The sequence below is a fragment of the Anomaloglossus baeobatrachus genome, chromosome 6 (genome assembly GCF_048569485.1).
Source record: "Anomaloglossus baeobatrachus isolate aAnoBae1 chromosome 6, aAnoBae1.hap1, whole genome shotgun sequence".
In the NCBI taxonomy this organism is placed as follows: domain Eukaryota; kingdom Metazoa; phylum Chordata; class Amphibia; order Anura; family Aromobatidae; genus Anomaloglossus; species Anomaloglossus baeobatrachus.
The window spans coordinates 520,368,214-520,394,491 of NC_134358.1; the positions used below are offsets into that span (position 1 = coordinate 520,368,214).

Here is a 26,278-nt window from a genome sequence, read left to right on the forward strand (position 1 = left end):
AGACTACAGTATGGACGTACAGTTATATCCATTTGGGCGTAAGGATTAACGTGGATCTGCCACCAGCTTTAACATGAATATGCAAACTTTATTAATTAGATCTCTGAACTAATGAGGCCGGTATACTTTAAAATCCATGTCAGGGTGGCTGTATAATATTTTGTGAAAGTTTACCTGCCTAATATTAATGAGCAGTTTTTACTGCACTGAAGGGGGAAAGAAATTTTTTTTTTTAATTTTTTGTAGGTTATTCCGCCATGCTGACCATGGATTTATAGAGTTGTACAAAAAAGATGCTCCAAAATTATTTTTATAGGAAATACAAGTAGTTACTGGGAAAAAAAAATGTCAGGAGAGTGGCAGATCTTTAACCTCATTCCGGCATTAAGTCTGTTTGCATGATATGGGTTTTTTGTTTTTATTTTTTATTTCCACCATTTTACAATAGTTGGAACTTTTTTTTTTTCTTTTTATTCCAATACATTGTAATTAGTAAAATTGTCAAACCTACAACCTGCCCTCATATGGCGATGGAAGAACAAAAGGTTTGCGGCGGAGTCATTAAGACTGCATGTCTATATGTCTTCTTCAAGATCTACTGTATTTGGTTGTAATATTTCAATGCGTCACATCTATTCTTGAGGACATTGAGTCGAATTTTTTCTCTCTCTATGACTGTGATAAAAGGTTTGGTTACATTAAATTTAGCCACAACAGAGACTGTTCTATATCTGCACCTGGTTTATTCTCAGACATTCTATTTGGAGGAACCTCTAGCTACAAAGTGTCCACGTCTGGTCAGGGTTTTTCTGAGGTCCTTCTTTGAACATGTTGGCATTCTAGAAGACAAATAGTTATTTTTGTTTACGTGACTGTAGGTTTATAGTCCAGTATACATAATCTGTGTACAGACAGAAGAAACACGTGTAGGCCTTTAGGGTGGAAAGACTGCGGTATATTACAGCAGCAGCAAAGTAGATGAGATCTTATCAATTCCCATCACAGTGCATGAGTGTGAAATCTACACAGAAATGGAGAGTAGATATTAAATCCACAGCAGTCAGAGTGGAGACTGGACCACGCACGTCCCACGTTTTACTTCCCGCCCGACCTTCCTCTGTGCTCGGATTTTGACTATGTGCGCACGTGTGCGTATTACATACAGTTACGCTGTGATCTGCAGCGCAGTATAACTGCCTGCGTCCCCTGCACAGCCTATGGAGAGTGTGCAGGAGCCGTGTGCACGTGGCATATTAGAACGCAGCAATTCGGCTGCTGCCCAAATCGCTGCGTTCTAAGAAGTGACGTCACTTCTTCCGTGCGGTTTGCATGCTGTCTATAGGGAGAGGCAGCATGCAGAGCGCACGTTCTCTGCCAGCACCATGGGCTTCAGAACGGAGCTTTTCAGCTGCGCTCTGAAGCGCACCTTTTAGGTGTGGTGCAGCGCGCGCACATAGCCTAACATTTTGTATTTGGTGTTAGAGTATAGTGAATGCCAGCAGAAAGATCAAGTTAAACCTTTTCCAAAATTTTGCATCTGGAGGAATTTTGAAGAGGAAATGTGATAGCAGTGACCTTTTGCAGACATTAAGTGTACTTACTAAATACAGGCTATATTTCATGGTTTCATGGGTATTGCTCTACTACTAACTAAAGGTAATGAATAATATACAGTACTGGTCAAAGGTTTGGACACACTTGTTCATGCAGTGGTTTGCCTTGGTGGTGTTGGAATTTGCACATTGTAAATTCAGACTGAAGGTAGCAAAGCCAAGAGGTTGCATATAGAAATAAGGAGTAAAGACGCACCAGTAAAGCAAGCCAGAATGTATTAAACCTTAGATTCCTCAGAGTACCTCCCTAACTGCATTAAATTCCCTTGGCATTCTCTAAGGCTATGTGCGCACTAGAAATGTGAAGTTTCTCAAGAAACTTCTGGGAGTGAAAGATTTCCGGACCTCCGGAAAAAATCCGCACCAAATCCGCATGCGGATTTGACGCGGATTAGCCGCGGAATTGCCGCGATTTTCCCGCGGGTGGTTCCCTGCGGATTTCTGCAGGCTGTACTGCCGAAATCCGCAGGGTACCTGCGGAAATAATGGACATGTTCATTTTCTCAAGAAAGTTTCTCGAAATTCTTCTCGCGGAAATTTCTTGAGAAAAATCCGCACCAGTGCGCACAGCTTTTTTTTTTCTTCCATAGAATTTGCTGGGAAATGTCTGCACAAAGATTGCAGACATTTCTCAAGAAATTTCCGCGGCAAATCCGCGGGTAAATCCGCGGGTAAAAAGCTCTAGTGCGCACATAGCCTCAAGCAGCGTCATCAGGTTGTCTCCTGGAATGGCTTTCCAACACTCTTGAAGGTGTTCCCAGAGGTCCTGACCACTGTCACGGGGGTGACATAGGAAGTATGGCGCATGCCATGACATACTACAACACAAGGGGTACACCAGGAACACTTTAACAATGGTGGGCCTTAGCGCTAGAGAGGGGGAAGATGGGAACACCTCCTTCACTCACCTGTCGCTGTACCCTATACTCCTAGCCAGTCCCTATACAGGTTCTGCATCTGTCGCCCAACAGGATACCGGAGACCCTGTAATAGCCCTAGTTAGTGAGCTGGCAGGTAAGGGACACTAGCTCCACCACTGCACTAAAAAAACACCAGGAAAAGGAAAGACAGACAAGGGAAACACAACAGATTGTTTCTGTCAGCACCAAGACTGCAGCCTACACAGGAACTTGCAGAGAGGGCTCCACCAGCTCCTTCCACCTCCAGGCTAAGAATCCAATGGGGTAAGAATAACTGGCACCCACTACTGGGAGCAGACGGTAGATATCCAAACTGGAAACACCTGGGAAGGTGAGTGCTTGCTGGTAATCAATATTGACATTAACCCTCTGTTCTATAAAAGAATACTCGTAATCTGAAGAGTCTCAAGGCAAAGAGACACTGGCCCCGAACCTGTCAATAGTCTCTACAACAGAGAGACAACCGTGACAAGTACTTCTTGTCTGCTTTACCTTCATCTAACTTATCCCAAACCATCTCCTTTCAGCTGACGTCAAGCGACTGTGGAGGCCACATAGTCTTTACATAGCCTGGAGATGTGTTTTGAGTGATTGTCCTATTGCACCGCAAAATGATGGTCACACTAAGTGCAAACCAGATGGGATGGCATCTTCCTGCAGATTGCTATGGTAATCATTCTGAGTAATCATGCCTTGATTTTGGAATAAATCAGTAACTGTCACCTGCAAACCTTCCCACACTCCTCATCCCCCATACTTTATTGTGGGCACCGCAAATCATTTGCTGCATCTCAAAAAATCTAGACAGTACCTCACATTAGACTCATCAGACAACGATACAGGTTTCCACTGATGGTGGCAGGAAAGAAAATTACTGAAATGGAATGGGAATAGCATGGGGAAGACGCTTGGATGCATCTGACTTCCAGGTCACTGCTGTGATCTAAATAAATAAAATTATGTGGCGTCCCCCCCCACTTTTGATAACCAGTCAAGGTAAAGCAAACAGCTGGGGCTGATGTTATCAGGCTGAGATGGTCCAGGGTTATTTGGCCCTTCCCAGACTAAAAAAAATATGAGCCTTCAGCTGCGCCGGAATTGGTGCATCACATTACATGCACCAAATTTCCTTGTCCGGCTCTTCCCGACTGCACTGGTGCGGGACAGTCGGGGTAATATATTTTGGAATTAATGTGTTATGGAGTGCTGTGTTATGCCAGGTGGCATCAAGCCCAGGAGTTGGTAATGGAGAGGTGTCTATCAAACATCCCCATTACTAAACCAGTAATAAAAATTTAAAAAAAATAAGAAAAACACTTTTTGTTTGAATAAAGATGCCCCCACACTATCCCTTGTTCACCAATTTATTATCAAACATGTTCCCACAAAGCTCCTCTGTTATAGTCCACTTTTACTGAATGCAGCTCTGGCGACTGTGAATAGACGTAAAGTACAGCTATTGGCTGATTATCAAAAATAGGGGAGACACCCATGCCGAGTTTTTTTAAAATTATTAGGTTAAACAAAGCTAAAAACACCCTTTAGTGCTACATTAAAAAGGCACTAAAGTGTGCAAGTGTACAATATACCAGGCACTGCAATAGCAATAAAACCCTGCCTATATGCCTGCTCTCATCTAAGCTCTCCCTGAACTGCTTCCAGAAAACAGTGGGCCAAGCATTGCGTTACCAGGTCTTATATAAGACCCAATGACGCGATGCGGCCGGCCAATCATAGTGATGCCAGTATTCAACATGGCTCCGGCATTATCGTGTATGGCAAACAATTCTCACATGTTTATTGGCTATTTAACAGCCTCAAAACCTGCGGGGCGGAGACTTGAGCATGGCACTCAAGCACCTGTGATACTTTATCATGTAATGAGCGTGCCCGAGCACCCTAATATTCGATCAGGTATGGAGCACGCTTGCTCATCACTACTGAAGATGGTACTTGGCTATATGTTTGGGGTCAATCAGACGCCTCCCTGATGGCATTGCATGGTGAAAAATTTCATCCATACCTAGGAAAATTGATGCAGTTTGAAAGGTAAAGGGAGGTCACACCAAATACTGATTTGATTTCAATCTCTCTTACCCATTCACGTTGCATTTTGCTAATCGATAAATTTATAGCATTTCCGTTTTTTTTAATCTTCCTAACTTCGTTGCATTTCTTCCACACCTGCCAAAAACTTTTGCAGAGTACTGTATGTGTGTGTATATATATATATATATATATATATATATATATACTTTTAGATATATTATATACTGTATATATATATATTTATATTCTACAGTTGAAGCCAGAAGTTTACATACACTATCTAAAAAGACACATCTGCATGTTTCTCTCACCATATGACATGAAATCAGAATAAACCTTTCTCTTTTAGGTCACTTAGGAAACAAAATTGTTTATATTTGCCAAATGCCAGAATAATGAGCGAGAGAATGTTTTAAGGCATATTGATTACTTTTTGCAAAGTCAAAAGTTTACATACACTGAGTCGTATAAATTTGAACAATATGGGGCAGCCCATGTGATGATGTCATGTCTTTGAAGGTTTTTGATAGGTTTATTGGCAACATCTGAGTTAATTAGAGACACACCTGTGGATATATTTTAATGCACACCTGAAATACATTGTTTCTATGTGTAGCATCATGGGAAAGTCAAAAGAAATCAGCCAAGATCTTAGGAAACAGTCTGTTTTATCCTTGGGTGCAATTTCCAGATACTTGAAGGTGCCTTGTTCATCTGTACAAACAATTATATGCACGTTCAAACAAGATGGGAATGTCTACCCATCATATACCGCTCAGGAAGGAGATGGGTTCTTTGTACCAGAGATGAATGTGCTTTGGTCAGACATGTGCATATCAACCCAAGAACAAAAGCAAAAGACCTTGTGAAGATGCTGGCGGAGGCTGATAAGATTGTGTCATTATCCACAGTGAAATGAGTACTGTATCAACATGGGTTGAAAGGCCACTCTGCCAGGAAGAATCCATTACTTCAAAAGAAACATTAAAAAGCCAGATTAACGTTTGCAAATGTACACAGGAACAAAGACCTTAATTTTTGGAAACTTGCCCCGTGGTCTGATGAAACTAAAATTTAGCTGGCCATAATGACCATCATTACGTTTGGAGGAAAAAGGGAGAAGCTGTGAAGCCTAAGAAGAGCATCCCAACTGTGAAACACGGGGGTGGCAGCGTCCTGTTGTGGGCTTGTTTTGCTGTAGGAAGGACTGGTGCACTTCACAAAATAGATGGCACCATGAAGAAAGAAGATAAAGTGGTAATACTGAAGTAACATCTGAAGACATCAGCCAGGAACTTATAGCTTGGGCAGAAATGGGTCTTCCAAATGGACAATGGCCCTATGCTTACTGCCAAACTGGTTAAAAAGTGGCTTAAGGATAACAAAGTCTTGGAGTGGCCATCACAAAGCCCTGATCTCACTATTGAAACGTTATGTGCAAAGCTGAAAAGGCCGGTGCGAGCAAGCCAACCTAAAAACATGGCTAAGCTACACCAGTTCTGTCAGGAGGAATGGACCCAAATTCCTAGCAACTATTGTGAGAATCTTGTAGAAGAAGATCCAAAATGTTTCACCGAAGGTATACAGTTTAAGGGCAATGGTACCAAATACTAATAAAATGGATGGAAACTTATGACTTTGCAGAAAGTAATAAAAATGCCTTAAAACATTCTCTCTCTCTCTCATTATTCTGGCATTTGGCAAATATAAATAATTTTGGTTCCTAATTGATCTAAAATGGAAAAGATGTATTCTGATTTTATGTCAGATAGTGAGAAAAACCTGCAGATGTGTCTTTTTAGATACTGTATGTAAACTTCTGGTTTCAACTGTATACACAGATATTTATAGTTTTTTCAAATCCATTGTTGTGACCTCTTTGTGCTTGAAGCCCTTTCCAAACAATCTCGGTTTAAGCCCAAAATGTTTGTATTTTACTGCAGGCAATAAAGGATAGAGTGGTGAGGATACAGATCCAACAAGTGTCTGTGCGAGTGTACGCTATGAGATGGGATCAAATGGCAGCTCCTTTTTCTTCAATACTTCTTTTGTAAAATGTAAGGTACTAAGGTATAATCTGATTCCAAAATTGTTAAATGTCAAATCTGTCTAACATACCATTAGTAGCACTAGGTTAAAAGCCCTTAAATGAAAATAGAGTCCTGTCCTTACCATTTTTTCTGATGGTGTGTCTGCAGACGTCACTCCTAGATCAAGAGGGAAACAAGATCATAAATTCCATTGTTTGCATCTCCAAAGTGCCATTGACAACACAAAAGTGTTAGTAGTAAGCTATTCTGTTAGTGGGTAATATGTCTGACCAGGGGTGTAACCTTAGTATGCACAGGGGCTGCAGTCAGACCTGGGCCCTGAAGCCTAGGGGTGCCCAAAAATTCCCTTTGGCCCATTTGAAAAGACCAATACTATTAAAACTAGAGATGACTGGACTCGTGGAAGTTAGATTCAGAGGGTTCAGCTGCACTTTAAATAAAGTTCGGTTTGGGACCTGGACTTGACCTGAACCCCAATGGAAGTCATTAATTGGGCAGCTCGGGTCTCCGCACATATGCAGCCAACCATATGGAGAACACTTACAGGGGAGGGTATTTCCATCTTTTTTTTTTTGTTTGGTTGCACACTACATCCAAACATGATGTTGTTACCCCCAGTCCAAGCCGATCAAACACTGCAAGTGGCTCGCACTGGGCTGAGCACCAAGTGTACCCGATCACAGTGATGCTCGTGTGAGTGGTTTTCACGGACGTGTTGAAGGTGTGTATGGTCCTCCGTGTGCCGTGATTTTGGCACATGTGTGTTTTCCGTGATAGCACACGGAGAGCAGGAACTTTTTATTCACCTGTCCCCGGCACGACTGTCAGTGGTGCTGATGTCTCCGGCGCTGCTGCTTCCGGGTCAGCAGTGCAGTGAATATGCAATGAGCATAATGAATAGGCCGTGAAGCAAGTGACAGGAGCACCTTAAACAGCATTGCTGGAGACAGGTGAGTATAAAAAATAATTTTATTTCAAAGACACGAGTTTTCTCTGGTACGTGTCACACTGATGTCACACTCCAGTGTGGTCTATATGACATTAGTGCTGCTGGAGAAAAATGGACTTGTCTCCGTGTGGAGCACACGGACACGCGTATGCACCACACGGTCTATGAGAAATCACTGATGTGTTCGCAGACCCATTAATTTTAATGGGTCTGCATATGTCTGTGATTCCGGTACATATAAAACCGGCGTCCTGCGTACCGGAATCACTGACGTGTGAAGGGGGCCTTATCCTGAGATTTATAATACTAGTGACTAACTATTTTATTATTATTATTTATTATTATTATAGCGCCATTTATTCCATGGTGCTTTACATGTGAAAGGGGTATACATAATAGAGACAAGTACGATAATCATAAACAATACAAGGCACAGACAAGTACAGGAGGATAGAGGTCCCTGCCCGCGAGGGCTCAGTCTACAAAGGATAGATGAGAATACAGTAGGTTAGGGTAGAGCTGGTTGTGTGGCGTTATATCAGACTGAGGGATACGGCAGGTTGTAGGCTTGTCGGAAGAGGTGGGTCTTCAGGTTCCTTTTGAAGCTTGTCAAGGTAGGAGAGAGTCTGATATGTTGTGGCAGAGCATTCCAGAGTATGGAGGAGGCACGTGAGAAATCTTGGATACGATGGTGGGATGAGGAGATGAGAGGGGAGTAGAGAAGGAGATCTTGTGAGGATCGAAGGTTACGTGCAGGTAAGTACCGGGAGACTAGGCCACAGATGTAGGGAGGAGACAGGTTGTGGATGGCTTCATATGTCATGGTTGGTCTTTTGAACTGGAATCGGTGTGTAATGGGAAGCCAGTGAAGGGATTGGCAGAGAGGAAAGGTCGGGGACAGGTGGATTAGCCGGACAGCATAGTTTAGAATAGATTGTAGGGGTGCGAGACTGTTAGAAGGCAGGCCACAGAGCAGGAGGTTGCAATAGTCCAGGCAGGAGATAATAAGGGCATGTACTAGGGTTTTTGCAGCTTCTTGGGAAAGGAGTGTACCAATCCAGGAAATATTTTTGAGTTGGAGGCGGCAGGAGGTGAAGAGGGCTTGGATGTGTGGCTTGAAAGAGAGATCAGAGTCTAGAGTTACTCCCAGGCAGCGAGCGTGTGGGACTGGGGAAAGTGAGCTGTCATTGACATTGATGGATATGTCAGGTGGGGGGGGGGGGGTTGAGTGAGGAGGAGGAACATTTGGGCTCCCTCCAGTACTGAGGCATGTGTATAATTACCTGTAACTACCCTGCATGTCTGCTCTTACTCTTATATGGAGTATATTCTCCTCTCCCCCTTGAAAAACAGGGGTGTATGTTGGGTGTATGTGTACATGCGAGTAGGGAGGAATAGCTGTTTCCAAAAGCAACTGAGTCTAACATCTATGGGCAACTTAAATTGAGCCTGTCAGCACAAAATGACTGTTCAACCCAAGCAGAGAAATTAAAGCACAATATCTTTCACATTTGCATATATACTCATAGTGGAGTTAGTCCCTCAACTTTTAATCTTTTTAGTAATTATAGGGAGTCTGTGAGCACAATATGACTATTCCAGCCAAGCACAGACGCTAGGTGCACCCTTGTTGTGGCCAGATAATTCAGTGCACCTTCTACCTACTTGTTTTCTATATCTACAGCATCCTCTGGCTCCTGTAAATTGAGAACTGCCAATCAAGGAAGAGTAGGGAGATATATGCAAAACAAGTAGGTGGGAAGGTGCACCGAACTGCCCGCCGCCACATCAAGAGTGCACTGAGCGACTGTGTTTAGTTTGAACAGTCATGTTGTGCTGCTGACAGACTGTCTTTAACAACCAAGGTGGTCAGAAGTTGAGGGGCTCTAGCAGATTCACACATGGCCAATTTTGTGCTTAAATTTCGGTAACTGTCCCATCCATCCTTCTTGGTTTGAAGGAATTCACATGTGCGGTATGATTTTTTTAATCACAGAAATTTTTGCAAATCTGCTACATGTGAATATAAGGGAACCTCAGAAAGAAGGAGTAGAAACAATCAGGGGCAGAACAATTGCGGTTGCAGGGATCACACCTGCAACGAGGCCTGGAGGGCAAGAGGCCCACCGGACTCAGCCCCTGCTTCAGCTGGATGTGCGTCCGAGGCCGCTTATACAGCTGAGATGCATTGCAGTGCAGAGACCCGTTGGATCCCTGTACTGCGAAACATGCTGCTGGCCAAACAGAAGCCAGCAGCTTTCATCTGCGTCCCACTGACTGAGAACAGTGTATAACAATGACGTCATGCGTTGCAATAGCACTGATGCCGATGAAAGCTGCCGGCCACTGTGCGCTGGCTACACAGGAGGACACTGAGTGTCGTGTGAGCCAGGGAGGGCGAGTACAATGTTGTTGTTTTTTGCATTAGACAGAATAGAGACATATTTACCAGGATGGGGCCCTAAATACCAGGAGGGGGACTGTAGATACCAGGAAGGTGACAGTATATACCAGGAAGGGCCCAGCAGGGGGAAGTATATACCAGGAGGGCCCCAGGAGGGGGACAGTATATACCTGGAAGAACCCAGTATAGTATATACCGGGAGGGGCCCAGGATGGGGACATATATACCAGGATGGGGTTATATATACATCAGGATGTGGGCTAGAATGGGGAACATTTATACTAGGATGGGGGACATACAGTGCCTACAAGTAGTATTCAACCCCCTGCAGATTTAGCAGGTTTGATAAGATGCAAATAAGTTAGAGCCTGCAAACTTCAAACAAGAGCAAGATTTATTAACAGATGCATAAATCTTACAAACCAACAAGTTATGTTGCTCAGTTAAATTTTAATAAATTTGCAACATAAAAGTGTGGGTCAATTATTATTCAACCCCTAGGTTTAATATTTTGTGGAATAACCCTTGTTTGCAATTACAGCTAATAATCGTCTTTTATAAGACCTGATCAGGCCGGCACAGGTCTCTGGAGTTATCTTGGCCCACTCCTCCATGCAGATCTTCTCCAAGTTATCTAGGTTCTTTGGGTGTCTCATGTGGACTTTAATTTTGAGCTTCTTCCACAAGTTTTCAATTGGGTTAAGGTCAGAAGACTGACTAGGCCACTGCAACACCTTGATTTTTTCCCTCTTGAACCAGGCCTTGGTTTTCTTGGCTGTGTGCTTTGGGTCGTTGTCTTGTTGGAAGATGAAATGACGACCCATCTTAAGATCCTTGATGGAGGAGCGGAGGTTCTTGGCCAAAATCTCCAGGTAGGCCGTGCTATCCATCTTCCCATGGATGCGGACCAGATGGCCAGGCCCCTTGGCTGAGAAACAGCCCCACAGCATGATGCTGCCACCACCATGCTTGACTGTAGGGATGGTATTCTTGGGGTCGTATGCAGTGCCATCCAGTCTCCAAACGTCACGTGTGTGGTTGGCACCAAAGATCTCGATCTTGGTCTCATCAGACCAGAGAACCTTGAACCAGTCTGTCTCAGAGTCCTCCAAGTGATCATGAGCAAACTGTAGACGAGCCTTGACATGATGCTTTGAAAGTAAAGGTACCTTACGGGCTCGTCTGGAACGGAGACCATTGCGGTGGAGTACGTTACTTATGGTATTGACTGAAACCAATGTCCCCACTGCCATGAGATCTTCCCGGAGCTCCTTCCTTGTTGTCCTTGGGTTAGCCTTGACTCTTCGGACAAGCCTGGCCTCGGCTCGGGTGGAAACTTTCAAAGGCTGTCCAGGCCGTGGAAGGCTAACAGTAGTTCCATAAGCCTTCCACTTCCGGATGATGCTCCCAACAGTGGAGACAGGTAGGCCCAACTCCTTGGAAAGGGTTTTCTACCCTTGCCAGCCTTGTGACCCTCCATGATCTTGTCTCTGATAGCCTTGGAATGCTCCTTTTGTCTTTCCCATGTTGACCAAGTATGAGTGCTGTTCACAAGTTTGGGGAGGGTCTTAATTAGTCAGAAAAGGCTGGAAAAAGAGATAATTAATCCAAACATGTGAAGCTCATTGTTCTTTGTGCCTGAAATACTTCTTAATACTTTAGGGGAACCAAACAGAATTCTGGTGGTTTGAGGGGTTGAATAATAAATGACCCTCTGAATAAACTTTTCACAATTTAAAAAAAAAATAAATAAATAAATAAATTTCTTTTTTGCTGCAGTGCATTTCACACTTCCAGGCTGATCTACAGTCCAAATGTCACAATGCCAAGTTAATTCCGAATATGTAAACCTGCTAAATCTGCAGGGGGTTGAATACTACTTGTAGGCACTGTATATACCAGGATGGTGGCATATATACCAGAATGTGGGACATATTTACCAGGAAGAAGCCCAGGATGGGGGACATTAAAACAGGATGAGGGACATAACTACATAATGGGGGGCGAGGGGCCACTTGTATGACTTTATAGGATTTAGAATGCTAAATGAATAGATACATCTGACCAACATAAGGGGGGTGGGGGGAAGGTCCAAATTTTGCACCAGGACCCATCGAACTCTAGTTACGCCACGGGAAACAATACATATTGAGTAGAAATGAGAAACCATGTTTTGTTACTCATAGATAAAATGTCCAGGGTGGTCACGGAGATACCAATACATAACGCTATTACTTTAGAAAAACACATGAGGGTAATACTGGATCCCGCAATCCATTTTGATGGTTTGAATTCTCTACAAATGTCTGTAAATTACACATGACACTTTGTTTTTGTCATTAATTTTAATTTACATTTACCTAGCTGGAAAAAAAAAATATCTCTTGTCATATGATACCGGTATCTACAAAAGTATCACAGCAACAGCACATTCATCACTTACCTTGTGACCCTCCTGATTCAAAATTCAGCAGTAAATACATTATATTGTATATTACAGCAATAGGGCTCATGCACTCAGTTGTATTTTCGGTCCGTTAAAAAAGCGGTTTGCAAAACAAAGGGCCAGTGCTGATGAACAATTTTTTTCACTGACCAATTTGGTGTTTGAAAAAAAAAAACCACAGCATGCACGATTTTCCTCCAAGAATGGGATGGCACTCTATCGCCTTGTGAAATAAATCAGATCGCACTAGGATGTTGTCACGCTAGGTAGGGGGAAGTAACAAGCAAGCGCTGAAAGAGAAAGGAAAGGGACCCCCTGCATCTAGGGAAGGGGAGATGGTGACCTATGACCAAACCTACAGCTGGACCTTGGGGTCCCTCACCACCGTAGATAGGTTCCGCATCTATGCGCTGAGCCGGATACCTGACCCTAGATATCCCTAGTGCTGGACCTTAAATAGGGAACGGGTGGTATGAGCTCTTTGTCAACCCCACTAAACGCTAAAGGAAGATACAGGGGGGACACACAGGGGGAAAAAGCATGAATTACTTATCCACAGATGACACAGGTAGAAGTTGAGCAAAGCATCAGCAACGATACTACAGAGGAATACAAGCCACCTGCTTGCACTCAGAGCTAGAACGAACTGAATAATGTCAACAGCACCAGTGCAGGGGAGAAGGTAGGATTTAAGCACCAAGGGAATCATGATGATCACCAGCTGGTTGGAAGTCTAGCTCCTGCTTGGTTCAAAAGGGGGAGAGATGAAAATCCAGCAGGAAAGGTAGCTATACCAATGAATACTGACAGCAGGAACAATAGAAAGTCAGGGAGCATTTTGCACAGCCAGACACTGTGACTTTCTATTACCAGAAACCACATGATGGAATTCGAAGGCAGCATGATTTTTTTCATGGACTGCCAGAATGGAGAAGATGGAGAACCTTTTTTTATTTTCTCTCCTCACCCAAGAAAAACTGATGACTGATCAGAACAATTGGACCATTTTTCTCTCAGTTGTGGAGAATACGGTCATGAGAACCTGAAATTTGAAAGATTATATAATAGGATTTGAAGTCAACGCCTGTGTGTATAATGATCGGCTTCATCCTCTTGATCAAAAACTGTGGTGAACCCGACTCACATGGTGAACTGTATTCCGATAATTTACCTCTTCCGATGCCCTTCACAGTCAAAGTGGAAAGAATGGAGTGTTCTGACGGAACGTTTCTCGTTGCTCTCTTTCTGTAGAGCAGTTTTCTTCTTTCTGTAAATAAAAACACTTGACAAAATGAAAGTTTCATACTAAAAATGACGGTGACTTTTGGGTTATTTACATCCCACAAGTATTATTCTACTTCAATGCTATTTTTTACTTTTTATTGGCAAAACTATAATCCGGATTATTCTACAATTCGGAACCATCAGATCTATTTAAGAGATAGAGGAGATGTCAGGAAATTGTGATGCAGATCTTAAACTGTGATCCCGTATGAAGGATTATTTTTCAGTACAAGATTCAGTAAGAAGTAATAGTGTATACAGATGCAATCATTATTATTCTCCACCCGTGGGCCGTTGCATAGTAGGTTTATTAGTAAAATTTACAAACTTTCTGCTGTTTACTGTGAAACACGAACCATTTAGCTACCTCCACACAATTGGTTTCTCCAACTTCATTATAAAATGCCAATTTTAATGACTACTGCAATCTCAGAATTATTCACCCTCTTCATAACAAGCATCTTTAGTACTTAGTAAAGTCCCTCTGGCTGTTATGAACGCTGCAAATGTGACGCCCTGGCAAAACCAGGTAGTCACAGATAGGCCCCCGCATAACACCATCCCTCACTTAGGAAACACACAGCTGACCTGAAACCCTAGTCACCCCCCCTTAGGAAAGACAGACACACCAGTGGGCGTGACCAGGAGGTTCGACACGCCCACCCAGGAGTATAGACAGCTCGGGGCAGGAAAACAGTAGCTAGTCTAATCTGTAGTTCAAGTGGAGAGGAGTGTGGGCTGGAGCTTGGTGTAGCTCCAGCAGGGAAAGTTCAAGTTGAACGGTGCCAGGGTTGGAGCCCTGGTGCCTTGGCTAGGAGGCAATGGTATAATGCCTCAAGCATATGGAAAAATATTGGAATATACAATGAAAAATGCTACTTGCTAATTTGAACATGTGAATAATGAAATGCATACCTGCCATGAATATTAGGAAAAAGGAGATATTTAGCAATCGCATTGATCAATGTAACTGAGCCCCAAGACCTCGTCAAGGTATATCTCTATATTGGGGTCCCTAGCTCTGTGACCCTAACTGTGTGTCATCTCATTGCAATTAAAAACTGCTGTGGGTGGAGAGGGGTAACTAAGGACTGTCTTATATAGGAGATGGAAAAAACATGGCCGAAAGGGGCGGAGTTGTGTTCACATTCAGAAAAAAACTACATATAACTGAATAGGATATATATATATATATATATATACATATATATATATACACATATATATATATATACATATATATACATACATATATATATATACACATACATACATATATATATATATATATATATATATATATATATATATACATACATATATACATATATATATATATATATATATATATACATACCTATATATACATACATATATATATACATATATACATACATATATATATACATACATATATATATACATACATATATATATATACATATATATATATATATATATATACATATATATTTATACAGTTAGGTTCAGAAATATTTGGACAGTGACACAATTTTCGCGAGTTGGGCTCTGCATGCCACCACATTGGATTTGAAATGAAACCTCTACAACAGAATTCAAGTGCAGATTGTAACATTTAATTTGAAGGTTTGAACAAAAATATCTGATAGAAATTGTAGGAATTGTACACATTTCTTTACAAACACTCCACATTTTAGGAGGTCAAAAGTAATTGGACAAATAAACCAAACCCAAACAAAAAATTGTTATTTTCAATATTTTGTTGCGAATCCTTTGGAGGCAATCACTGCCTTAAGTCTGGAACCCATGGACATCACCAAACGCTGGGTTTCCTCCTTCTTAATGCTTTGCCAGGCCTTTACAGCCACAGCCTTCAGGTCTTGCTTGTTTGTGGGTCTTTCCGTCTTAAGTCTGGATTTGAGCAAGTGAAATGCATGCTCAATTGGGTTAAGATCTGGTGATTGACTTGGCCATTGCAGAATGTTCCACTTTTTTGCACTCATGAACTCCTGGGTAGCTTTGGCTGTATGCTTGGGGTCATTGTCCATCTGTACTATGAAGCGCCGTCCGATCAACTTTGCGGCATTTGGCTGAATCTGGGCTGAAAGTATATCCCGGTACACTTCAGAATTCATCCGGCTACTCTCGTCTGCTGTTATGTCATCAATAAACACAAGTGACCCAGTGCCATTGAAAGCCATGCATGCCCATGCCATCACGTTGTCTCCACCATGTTTTACAGAGGATGTGGTGTGCCTTGGATCATGTGCCGTTCCCTTTCTTCTCCAAACTTTTTTCTTCCCATCATTCTGGTGTAAGGGGTGGGCAGACCCCTTACAAGGAGGTGTAGTTTCCCCTGAAGATGCCCCACTCTGGGGTAGATAAAGTGTTTAATAATGATGTTATTAATAAAAATGTTGTTTTATTGTGTAGTGGGTTTCCCCCCCTAGAGCCCGGGTGGGACGGCTGTCCCCATAGAAACAGGGCCGGAGAAAGGAGGAGCCGGCAGCAGAAGGGGGAGGGAGAGAAAGTGTTGAGGAGGAACAAGTTTGAGTTAGGGGCAGTTGAGTCCGGGACGGGAGAGAAGAAGCAGAAGGGGCAGAGTGTGGGAGCTGGGTGGACAGAAAAGCGAAGGAAAGGAAAGAGAACGTGTCCTCAAAGGTGAAGCAGGAATTGTGTGGGTCAAGACTGTGATTGCCGGAGTGGGAGCCTAGGTGAAGTGGAGTAGCCGGGCACATCCCCACTAGAGGAGACGTCCAGAAAAGGTTTTCCCCCAGCAGAAGTTGTGAAACCATCTGATTATTGCCTCTGTTATGAAGATGCGTACAATAAACATGCCTTCTGGTTCAACCGATCTACGTCTGCAAAGTCTTTGTACATCTGACGGCGTTATCTGCACCACCACACTCTGCCCCACCAAACAATCTCCTGTCCCAAAAGTGACGGCGGAGCCGGGGGTATGCCTGATAGAAAAAGGGGCCACGACTACAACCCCCGAGGCACCCCCGGCCCCCCCGTTACATGTGGCGTAGTCGGCAGGATCCGGACTATTGGCGAAGGGTCCCGGTTCCGTATTGGGAAGAACAAGTGGTGCCTAAGGCGTTGGACCAGGCACAAGATGGCGCTAAGATGGCCGCCGTCTTCACGGATACAGTGAGTGCGCAGAAGATTGGCGCCAAAAGAAAAGCCTGGGGCTGGCCGGTGAAGAAAAAGAAGTGCGGAGTGCGCCGCTCAAAGAGGGGAGGTGCTGGCCCCAGGATGCTGATGAAGACATGTGAAGTGGGCGGCGTTACAGGAAAAAAGAAGAGCCGCCTCGGCCGGTCGATTTGATGTGCGAGACTGGGGGTGGAGTGTATCCAAGAGCGGGAAAAGAAGGCCCGCCTCCACCTTCCCCAGCATCTCCACCTGCCCCGGCGCCATTGCAAAAAACGCCAACCCAGAGACCGACTCCGAGCGAGATGGAGACCCCGAGAAAACAGCATGCTGCAGTGGGCGTGCTGGTAGCAACCAGCCTGGGGAGAGGACGCCCGAAGCAGACTGCGGCCGCGGAAGGACTTACCCTTAACCTACCGGCTGTGCCAGGAGGACCAGAGCGGCCCACAAAAGTAACGTGGGTCACTTCCTGGGATGCCGCGACCGGTGAGACCTCGACTGAAGTCCGTGCCACCTACAAGGCGCAGCTACGGCCGGGAAGCAAAGTCCTGGGAGCACCACTCCAGTGTCCGGAGGTGTTCACGCCAGTCGAGGTGGGACCTCCAACCCACACAGCAGTTCCGGCCCCGGAAGAGCAACATGCCCGGGAGCTAGAAGAAGATGAGTGGGGATTCTTTTGGGAGCCGGTAAAGCCGACGCCCCTGACTCAGCGAAAGTCCCCACCGCCTGAACCCGATCCGGTGCAGGAAAGGTTACTGGCCGAGACCGTGGCCCGCGAGATGATGGCCGGTCCCCTTAGCGACGAGTTTGATCGGCAGTGCACCGTTGGCACCGTGGTCAAATTCAATCAGGCGGAGGGCTATGGATTCATTGAGGACGAAGAGACCGGTGACCATTTCTTCTACAACCGGGTTAACCTGGACACTGAGGGCTTACCACAACGCCTTCATACGCTGTACCCGGGAGAAAGGGTGAAGTTCCGGAGAGAAGTGGGATGCCGGGGCCTATTTGCCGTAGGAGTGACCCGGATGCCCACTGCACAAGAGGCCGCACAGTGGCAGCAAGAGATCGAATGGGAAGAGTGTCAGTACCAGAGACGTACGCAACAGAGACCGGTGCTGGCTGAGATTTCCCGGCCGAGAAACACGCTGGCGGTGTCGCCAGAAGTCATGACAGGACTGAGTGCTGACCCAGAAAAGGGGACACCGGCGGTGTTGGCAATTCACCAGAGTCTGGTCACACACCCGGTGATCATCGTGGGTAGTCCCCAGCCATCCCGTTCAGCGACCCCGTCACCCCCGTCGGGGGTTGAAGAGGCAAAACCGGAGACAGAAGCGCCAGAACCACCAGTCAACTACGAACCGTTCCGGAGGCTGCGCCGCTTGCCAGGTCAGTCCCTTTCCGATTATGTGAGGGCTCAGCGGGTCGAATGGCAGCGCGCTTACCATCCCGTGTGACCCGTAATGACCGGAGGTAATGGACCTGTTCGTGTTGAGTACCGGCATTGTTAAAAGAGCCGGAAACGTTCCACAGTTTGCAACCATGTTTAAGTTACCGAGCCTGGAAGGAGCCTGATGCTGGACTGAGCCAGGGGCTCCCTCTGTGTTGTTAATGGAGACTTTACTGTTTGTGCTCCTACCTACAAAGACCGGGAGTGCTGTGAAAGCCTCCGGGCAGAAGACCAGCAAAGACCGGGAGTGCCTGCTGAAGGCCTCCGGGCACACTGTCTACACAGACCGGGAGCTCCCAGGAGGGACTCCGGGCGCAGAACTTGTGCGCTCAGTGGTTGACTTTGTTTATGAAGGTTTTAAAGTTTTATCCAAAGTTTGCCTTGCTGCTAAATTGTGTTTTACAGGTTCGAGCCTTGCCGGGAGGCTTAGGCAGAAAGAGGGGAGGAATGTAAGGGGTGGGCAGACCCCTTACAAGGAGGTGTAGTTTCCCCTGAAGATGCCCCACTCTGGGGTAGATAAAGTGTTTAATAATGATGTTATTAATAAAAATGTTGTTTTATTGTGTAGTGGGTTTCCCCCCCTAGAGCCCGGGTGGGACGGCTGTCCCCATAGAAACAGGGCCGAAGAAAGGAGGAGCCGGCAGCAGAAGGGGGAGGGAGAGAAAGTGTTGAGGAGGAAAAAGTTTGAGTTAGGGGCAGTTGAGTCCGGGACGGGAGAGAAGAAGCAGAAGGGGCAGAGTGTGGGAGCTGGGTGGACAGAAAAGCGAAGGAAAGGAAAGAGAATGTGTCCTCAAAGGTGAAGCAGGAATTGTGTGGGTCAAGACTGTGATAGCCGGAGTGGGAGCCTAGGTGAAGTGGAGTAGCCGGGCACATCCCCACTAGAGGAGACGTCCAGAAAAGGTTTTCCCCCAGCAGAAGTTGTGAAACCATCTGATTATTGCCTCTGTTATGAAGATGCGTACAATAAACATGCCTTCTGGTTCAATCGATCTACGTCTGCAAAGTCTTTGTACATCTGACGGCGTTATCTGCACCACCACACTCTGCCCCACCAAACAATCTCCTGTCCCAAAAGTGACGGCGGAGCCGGGGGTATGCCTGATAGAAAAAGGGGCCACGACTACAACCCCCGAGGCACCCCCGGCCCCCCGTTACACTGGTATAGGTTGATCTTGGTCTCATCTGTCCATAGAATACTTTTCCAGAACTGAGCTGGCTTCATGAGGTGTTTTTCAGCAAATTTAACTCTGGCCTGTCTATTTTTGGAATTGATGAATGGTTTGCATCTAGATGTGAACCCTTTGTATTTACTTTCATGGAGTCTTCTCTTTACTGTTGACTTAGAGACAGATACACCTACTTCACTGAGAGTGTTCTGGACTTCAGTTGATGTTGTGAATGGGTTCTTCTTCACCAAAGAAAGTATGCGGCGATCATCCACCACTGTTGTCATCCGTGGACGCCCAGGCCTTTTTGAGTTCCCAAGCTCACCAGTCAATTCCTTTTTTCTCAGAATGTACCCGACTGTTGATTTTGCTACTCCAAGCATGTCTGCTATCTCTCTGATGGATTTTTTTCTTTTTTTTCAGCCTCAGGATGTTCTGCTTCACCTCAATTGAGAGTTCCTTAGACCGCATGTTGTCTGGTCACAGCAACAGCTTCCAAATGCAAAACCACACACCTGTAATCAACCCCAGACCTTTTAACTACTTCATTGATTACAGGTTAACGAGGGAGACGCCTTCAGAGTTAATTGCAGCCCTTAGAGTCCGTTGTCCAATTACTTTTGGTCCCTTGAAAAAGAGGAGGCTATGCATTACAGAGCTATGATTCCTAAACCCTTTCTCCGATTTGGATGTGAAAACTCTCATATTGCAGCTGGGAGTGTGCACTTTCAGCCCATATTATATATATAATTGTATTTCTGAACATGTTTTTGTAAACAGCTAAAATAACAAAACTTGTGTCACTGTCCAAATATTTCTGGACCTAACTGTATATATATATACATATATATATATATATACACATATATATATATATATATATATATATATATATATATATATATATATATATACACACACACATATATATGTGTATATATATATATATATATATATATATATATATATATACACATATATATATATACACATACATACATTATATATATATATTATATATTTTATATATATATATATATATATATATATATATATATATATATATTAGTGCTCACTTCAGTTATTCTATTCAGTTATATGTAGTTTTTTTCTGAATATGAACACAGCTCCGCCCCTTTCGGCCATGTTTTTTCCATCTCCCATATAAGAAAGTCCTTAGTTACCCCTCTCCACCCACAGCAGTTTTTAATGCAATGAGATGACACACAGTTAGGGTCACAGAGCTAGGGACCCCAATATAGAGATATACCTTGACGAGGTCTTGGGGCTCAGTTACATTGATCAATGCGATTGCTAAATATCTCCTTTTTCCTAATATTCATGGCAGGTATGCATTTCATTATTCACATGTTCAAATTAGCAAGTAGCATTTTTCATTGTATATTCCAATATTTTTCCATATGCTTGAGGCATTATACCATTATCTAAGTTTGATGTGCAGCCTTATCCTCCTATAGTATGTAAGTTTTGGCTTGCACTCATATATATATATATATATATATATTAGTGCTCACTTCAGTTATCCTATTCAGTTGGCTAGGAGGCAGACGGTGGTGTCCGTCAGCAGGAGACGGGAAGACGGCTCAGCAGAACAGAGGTGGACCGGGACAGGGTTGTAGCCCGCCAGTACCGACACGGGGAACCGACCCGGAAACCGGAGCACAAAGGGGGGGTACTCGGACCCTGAAGCCAGGACTGGAAACAAGCAGCCTGGTTAATTAACCGATTGAGGCCAGGACTAGAGGTTCTGTCCCACCCAAAGTCCCTCATAGAAGACAACAGCCCACCGATTAGGGATAAGAGGTCACCGCCAGGGCCCATAGATCCCACGGGCCAGCCTCTGCGGGCACGGCTCCTTAGGCCACATCCAGCCGGGAGCGGACTCCTGAGTTCCAGACTAGGAAGTCAACCTTACACAAAGTCAGTGTAGAGGAAAAGGATAGAGACCACCAGCCCGGGTGGGGGATCCGAATGCAACCCAGCACCTTGGTTTACCAGAGACTCGTGTGATTTATTGACTGTGAGTAAACAAGCATCCCCTTGCCGTTGCTATACCCTGCACCAGACACTGGGTTCCGGGGCAACCATCCCTGCCAACGGAGGGGTTAACATCCAGCTGCCACTACATCTCCCCCGGGTGCTCCATAACAGCAGCGGTGGTGTCCAACACACCACACACCGTGGGTGGCGTCACGAACTTAATACCGCCTAGCCCATACATCTACGTCCCCCCATTTATTTGGCGTGTCCGCGAGACCCCCGGGTCCGGAGACCCTCGAGCCACTACCCCAGCAGGCCCGGATCCAAGCAGCGCCGGCTGCTGGCACGGGGGCGGCACACAAACATGATGCATAGTCAGATCCCAGCATCTGGCAGCGTTACTGAAGAATTTTAGACTATTTCTCATGGACAATGGTCTCCGGTTCAGTAATATTTTTAAGTTTCTGACCTGAAACCACCTGCAAATCCCACAAAAGATTTTACGTAGGGTGCAAGTTATATGACTCTTCCAAGACTTATTCTAAAACCAGGTATTGGTGAACTTTGAGGTATGCTTGGGATCATTGTCCTGTCAGGAGGTCCAATACCAAGTTTCAGCTTTTTCACAAAAGATGTGACATTTTCTCAACTCTTGAACCAATCTATGTTGCCCTCTACATGCTGCAAGTTTTTAGTACATGAAGTGCATCAGGCTAGGGACTTTTTGCAAAGCATCTCTTATTGAAGCCTGATGCATGTGATGCAAGCAAGAAAGACCTATGTCTTTACAGTGTCCACAGTAGCCCAAAGATGGTGATATGGGCTCGCCTGTTGAGGTGGATTCTCAGGGTGAGCACCATGAACAGAATGCGATGATGCAACAGGAAAAAGACTGCATGTGGATCAGAGAGGAACAAGACAGCAGGGTATGTAGGACAGGAGATGGATAAAACTGGAAGTAAAGATGTTGTAGGACAATGGTCATTCATAGGAAAAGAGGAAAAGTACATGTAGTCTGGAAATTGCAGCAGGTATATGGTTAACAGCAGAGACATGTATGCAATTAGGAACTTGTAGTAGGCGTATAGTAAACATTTATCAGAAATATATTGAAAAACTGGTAACTTGCTTGCAGAGATGCATTACCTTGATAACAGAGACTAAAGGCTACTTTACATGCTGCGACATCGCTAGCGATCTCATTAGCGATGTGAAATTCTAGATCGCAAGTGCGACCTGTCGAGATCGCACATGCGTAAAATGACCTATGTACGATCTCGAAAGATCGCACTTGCGCTCTAGAATTTCACATCGCTAATGAGATCACTAGCGATGTCGCAGCATGTAAAGTAGCCTTAAGGTATGATCAGAACTGAAAACAATTGCGAGAAACTGGTAATCTAGAATCTTGATGGCAGAATGATAAATGGGGAGAACATCTAGATAAAGTGGACTGAGTTTCGATATAAATGCTGGTGGTTCCTGACAAATGTGGTAACTAAGAAGAATACTTTCCAAATACTCAGACACGAATATGTGCATGAGCCAGCCTTAAAAGGCCGTGTGAATGCCTCAAAGATACTTGTTGGGCTACCAGAGTAACCCATTGTGTACTAGTGCAGAGGGAGCTGACCATAAGAGAAAAGAGCAGGGTTGGATGCCATGATATTACCCTGAAATCACAACACGTATGTACCACTTACTGTAACCACTAAGCATTAAGTTCAGTTTGCTTGCAACTAGATCAAGTCCATGTGATCTCTTATTCCTTTCTTTTCTAGGGAGCTACTCTAAACGTAAAAGCTTGAGTCCCCCATTGTTACAAGCTCAGTATGTGAACGTGCGTAATACACATTCGTGCTCACCTCCTCTCTGCTTGGACCGACCTGGGGAAGGTGTCCTGGATGAATTCTCAGTAGAATGCTTGACTGAAAAGCTTCGCCCTAAAACAATAATAATCCTAGTGTAAAGATATAAAAAACCAAGGCGCATCCCCAAATAAATACACATACACAACTGTTTTGGGGACATTAGAGGCTGCATCGAGCCTCACTGATGACAACATCATATCACCCATATTAGAGAGACCAGGCTTGCCACAATCAACTGCTGCCCTGTAGAGTTGGCCATACACATCCAATAGCTGTCCGTCATACAAAACTGCTATGAGTGAGAGTTTGCAGCCTATTATATTCTCTCTATGTCCACCCAGCTGCAGCTTGTACTGTGCAATGTGAGATCTCAACAGGAAGGAGGGACACTGAGGTGCTGTCAATCAGTATAGGTGGGTATGAAATAAATTAAACTTTTATAAAAGGAATAGGAGCATGACCGGTATTATCAAAATAAGTACACCAGTTTCATCAGGTCTAATTTATCTATGTAGTAATGTATGCAGTATGCATTGTGAAATCTGGTGACAGATCCCCTTTAAATTACCAGTGTCTTCATTGTTAGGCCTGTAGTACGTTATAGACTATACAGTCATAAATTGTAATATGTGACCTAATTTTAGTTTGTGGATTCCTATAGTATTTAGTGCAGACATTGAAATTTACTATTCCCCTCCTACCTATTCCCAGGGTAGGTGGGAATTATAATATTAACAATACATGAAGGAAGCGCTGACAAGTGTTTATGCAGTTCAGAAATATTCTATATAAAATATCCTAGTTCAGAAAATGGCCTATGGAGGATACAGAATATTGTATATACTGCTATCCAGGGACACACCATTGAGCAATGCTGTTTATGTGACGCCCTGGACAAGCCAGGGGTCACAGATAACTACACCACCACACCCTACACCCCGGTTAAGTACATCTAAGCTAGACCCAAAAATCCTTGTTGCCTTCCTCCAGGGGCTTATGTCCACACCAGGGGGTGGGCCAGGCGGTTGGCCCCGTGGAAAAAGCAGGCAGTTAAGCTAGGGAAGTGAAGGAGTTGAGGAGCAAGTGTGAGGAGCAAAGTGGTAAAAGAGCAACTGACTGACAGCGTCCGCGTGTGTGCCCCGGGCGAGACAGCAAGGTTGGCAGACGGCGGTGACCGTCTGCAGGAGTGGCCTATCGGAGTTGCCGTAAGGACCGTGGACGGGCGGTGGCCCGGCGGTACCGGACCGGTACACAAGGAGAAGCCAGCACCATTGGCAGGGGCCTTTTGGACCCCGGCAAGGCTTGGAGTCGCCGTGAATTTGCGAAATCCATCAGTGAAGGGGACCTCCTGGGTTTCCAAACAACTAAGTCCCGATTGAAGGCAACAGTCCAACCAAGTGAGAGGGACACCGCCACCGCCAAGGCATCAGTTCCTCAGGGCCAGCGCCTGCGGGCAAAAAGGGGCTCCTCCGGCCCATATCCAAGCCGGGGAGCAGGTTACCGGTGGGAACCCATTGGAACCAACAGCAGTACTAGGTGCAGGGAAAGGACAGTCACCGTTAACTTACCGGGGAAAAGCAAGAGCAGCCGTCCGTGGGACCCGTCTTTCCAGCCATGTGTTTTACCGAGAACTGTGTCATCGTCTCAGGCTGAGTGAGTACCACCGTGCCGTGCGGCACAGCGCTGCCCCCGTGACCCTGCACCTCGCCAGGCCCCCGCAACCCGCCTGCCACCATCCATCCTTACCCCATCACCGGGCCCGGGACAACCAACCCCTACCCACGGAGGGGAGAACTAACAACTCAGCTGCTCCCTGTCACCGCTCCCGGGATCCCCATACAGAGCAGCGGTGGTGTCAACCCTATCACCACAACCGTGGGTGGCGTCACGGACAATAACCAAATCCCCACCATCAATCAACCCTTTCACTCACGGGCGAGGAGCGCCGCTCGAGTCCCCGGGATCCGGCACACCGCTCGAGCCACCACCGAGCAGCAGCCGGACCCAAGCAGTGGGAGAGTGCTGCGTCCCCTCCTCCGCCCGCGACAACTTGGCGTCACGAACAGGATCCTACCGCTCTGCCATTTGGTAGAGGTGCGCCTTGTTACCGCCGGAGGTGTCCGGCCGAAAAATTTCAGAAGCCGCCATCTTTGGCGCGAAAAGTTCCCGCTCGAGCGTCTCCTCGAGTAGTGGAGGCGCGAAGGCCAAAACCCCGCTCCGATAGAGGAGGAGCCGGAAAGAGGCTAAGGGGGACGAAATGGCGGCTGGTCGCATGTGAGTGCGGCTATAAAAGCAGGGACGCCAGGACCCTGCGTCCATCTTGTTCATGGGAGAGACCGCCAGCAAGATGTTCGTGCCGTCCCGAAGCACCGTAGCCCCCGCGCCTGGAACAGCGGCGTGGGTGGAGATCCGGACCGCGCAGCTCTATCAGAGGCTGCAGGTCAAGATGCAGCTCCTCTTGGAGGAGTGGGAGACCGACATGACGGAGGTCATAGCGACCGTGCGGAGACGCGAGGAGGAAGTTGCGGAAGGGAGGGTGAGTGACCCACGCCCCGATGCCCCTAGTGGGCCGGTCATCGCGGCTGCGGGACCCGGTCTAAACCCTCTCGCCCTGCTGCCTCCCTCGCCACCCACCCCGGCTGCCGTGACCCCGTCACTAGGCCCGCTACCACCGCAACCGGTAGCGATACCCCGCATGCCCGCCCAGGCGGGCCGACCTGTAGCCGGAGCCCGTAGCCGACCGGAGGTGCTTCCATGGAAAGCCCCGAGGCCTGAACCGGAGGCATCCCCCGAGACATCCCCCGAGCCGGAGCCGATGGACCGCTCCGTGAAGAAGGCCCAGCAGCGGAAAGCCCCTGTGCCCATCCCCCATGCCTCGGACGAGGTAGCGCCGGGTTGTCGCTGCAAGGCGGCGTCCAAGGCCAAGTCACCGCGGGACC

General features: G+C 45.8%; 1 protein-coding gene across 10 annotated transcripts in view; it reads right to left on the reverse strand.

Moving 5' to 3' along the window:
* Window positions 1-732: 732 nt before the first annotated feature.
* Window positions 733-26,278, reverse strand: part of CCDC7 (coiled-coil domain containing 7) — a 146,466-nt gene continuing 120,920 nt past the window's right edge. For 6 of the 10 annotated variants that reach the window (XM_075316781.1, XM_075316779.1, XM_075316778.1 and 3 more), the window contains 4 exons: window positions 23,334-23,411; window positions 13,604-13,699; window positions 6,755-6,789; window positions 733-839 (listed from right to left, as the gene is read on the reverse strand). In XM_075316781.1, coding sequence (XP_075172896.1) covers window positions 774-839; window positions 6,755-6,789; window positions 13,604-13,699; window positions 23,334-23,411 — 275 coding nt within the window. In that variant the 3' untranslated portion in view covers window positions 733-773. The remainder of the gene's footprint in view (window positions 840-6,754; window positions 6,790-13,603; window positions 13,700-23,333; window positions 23,412-26,278) is intronic. The other 4 variants (XR_012724575.1, XR_012724574.1, XM_075316776.1 and 1 more) reach the window with 3 other exon arrangements.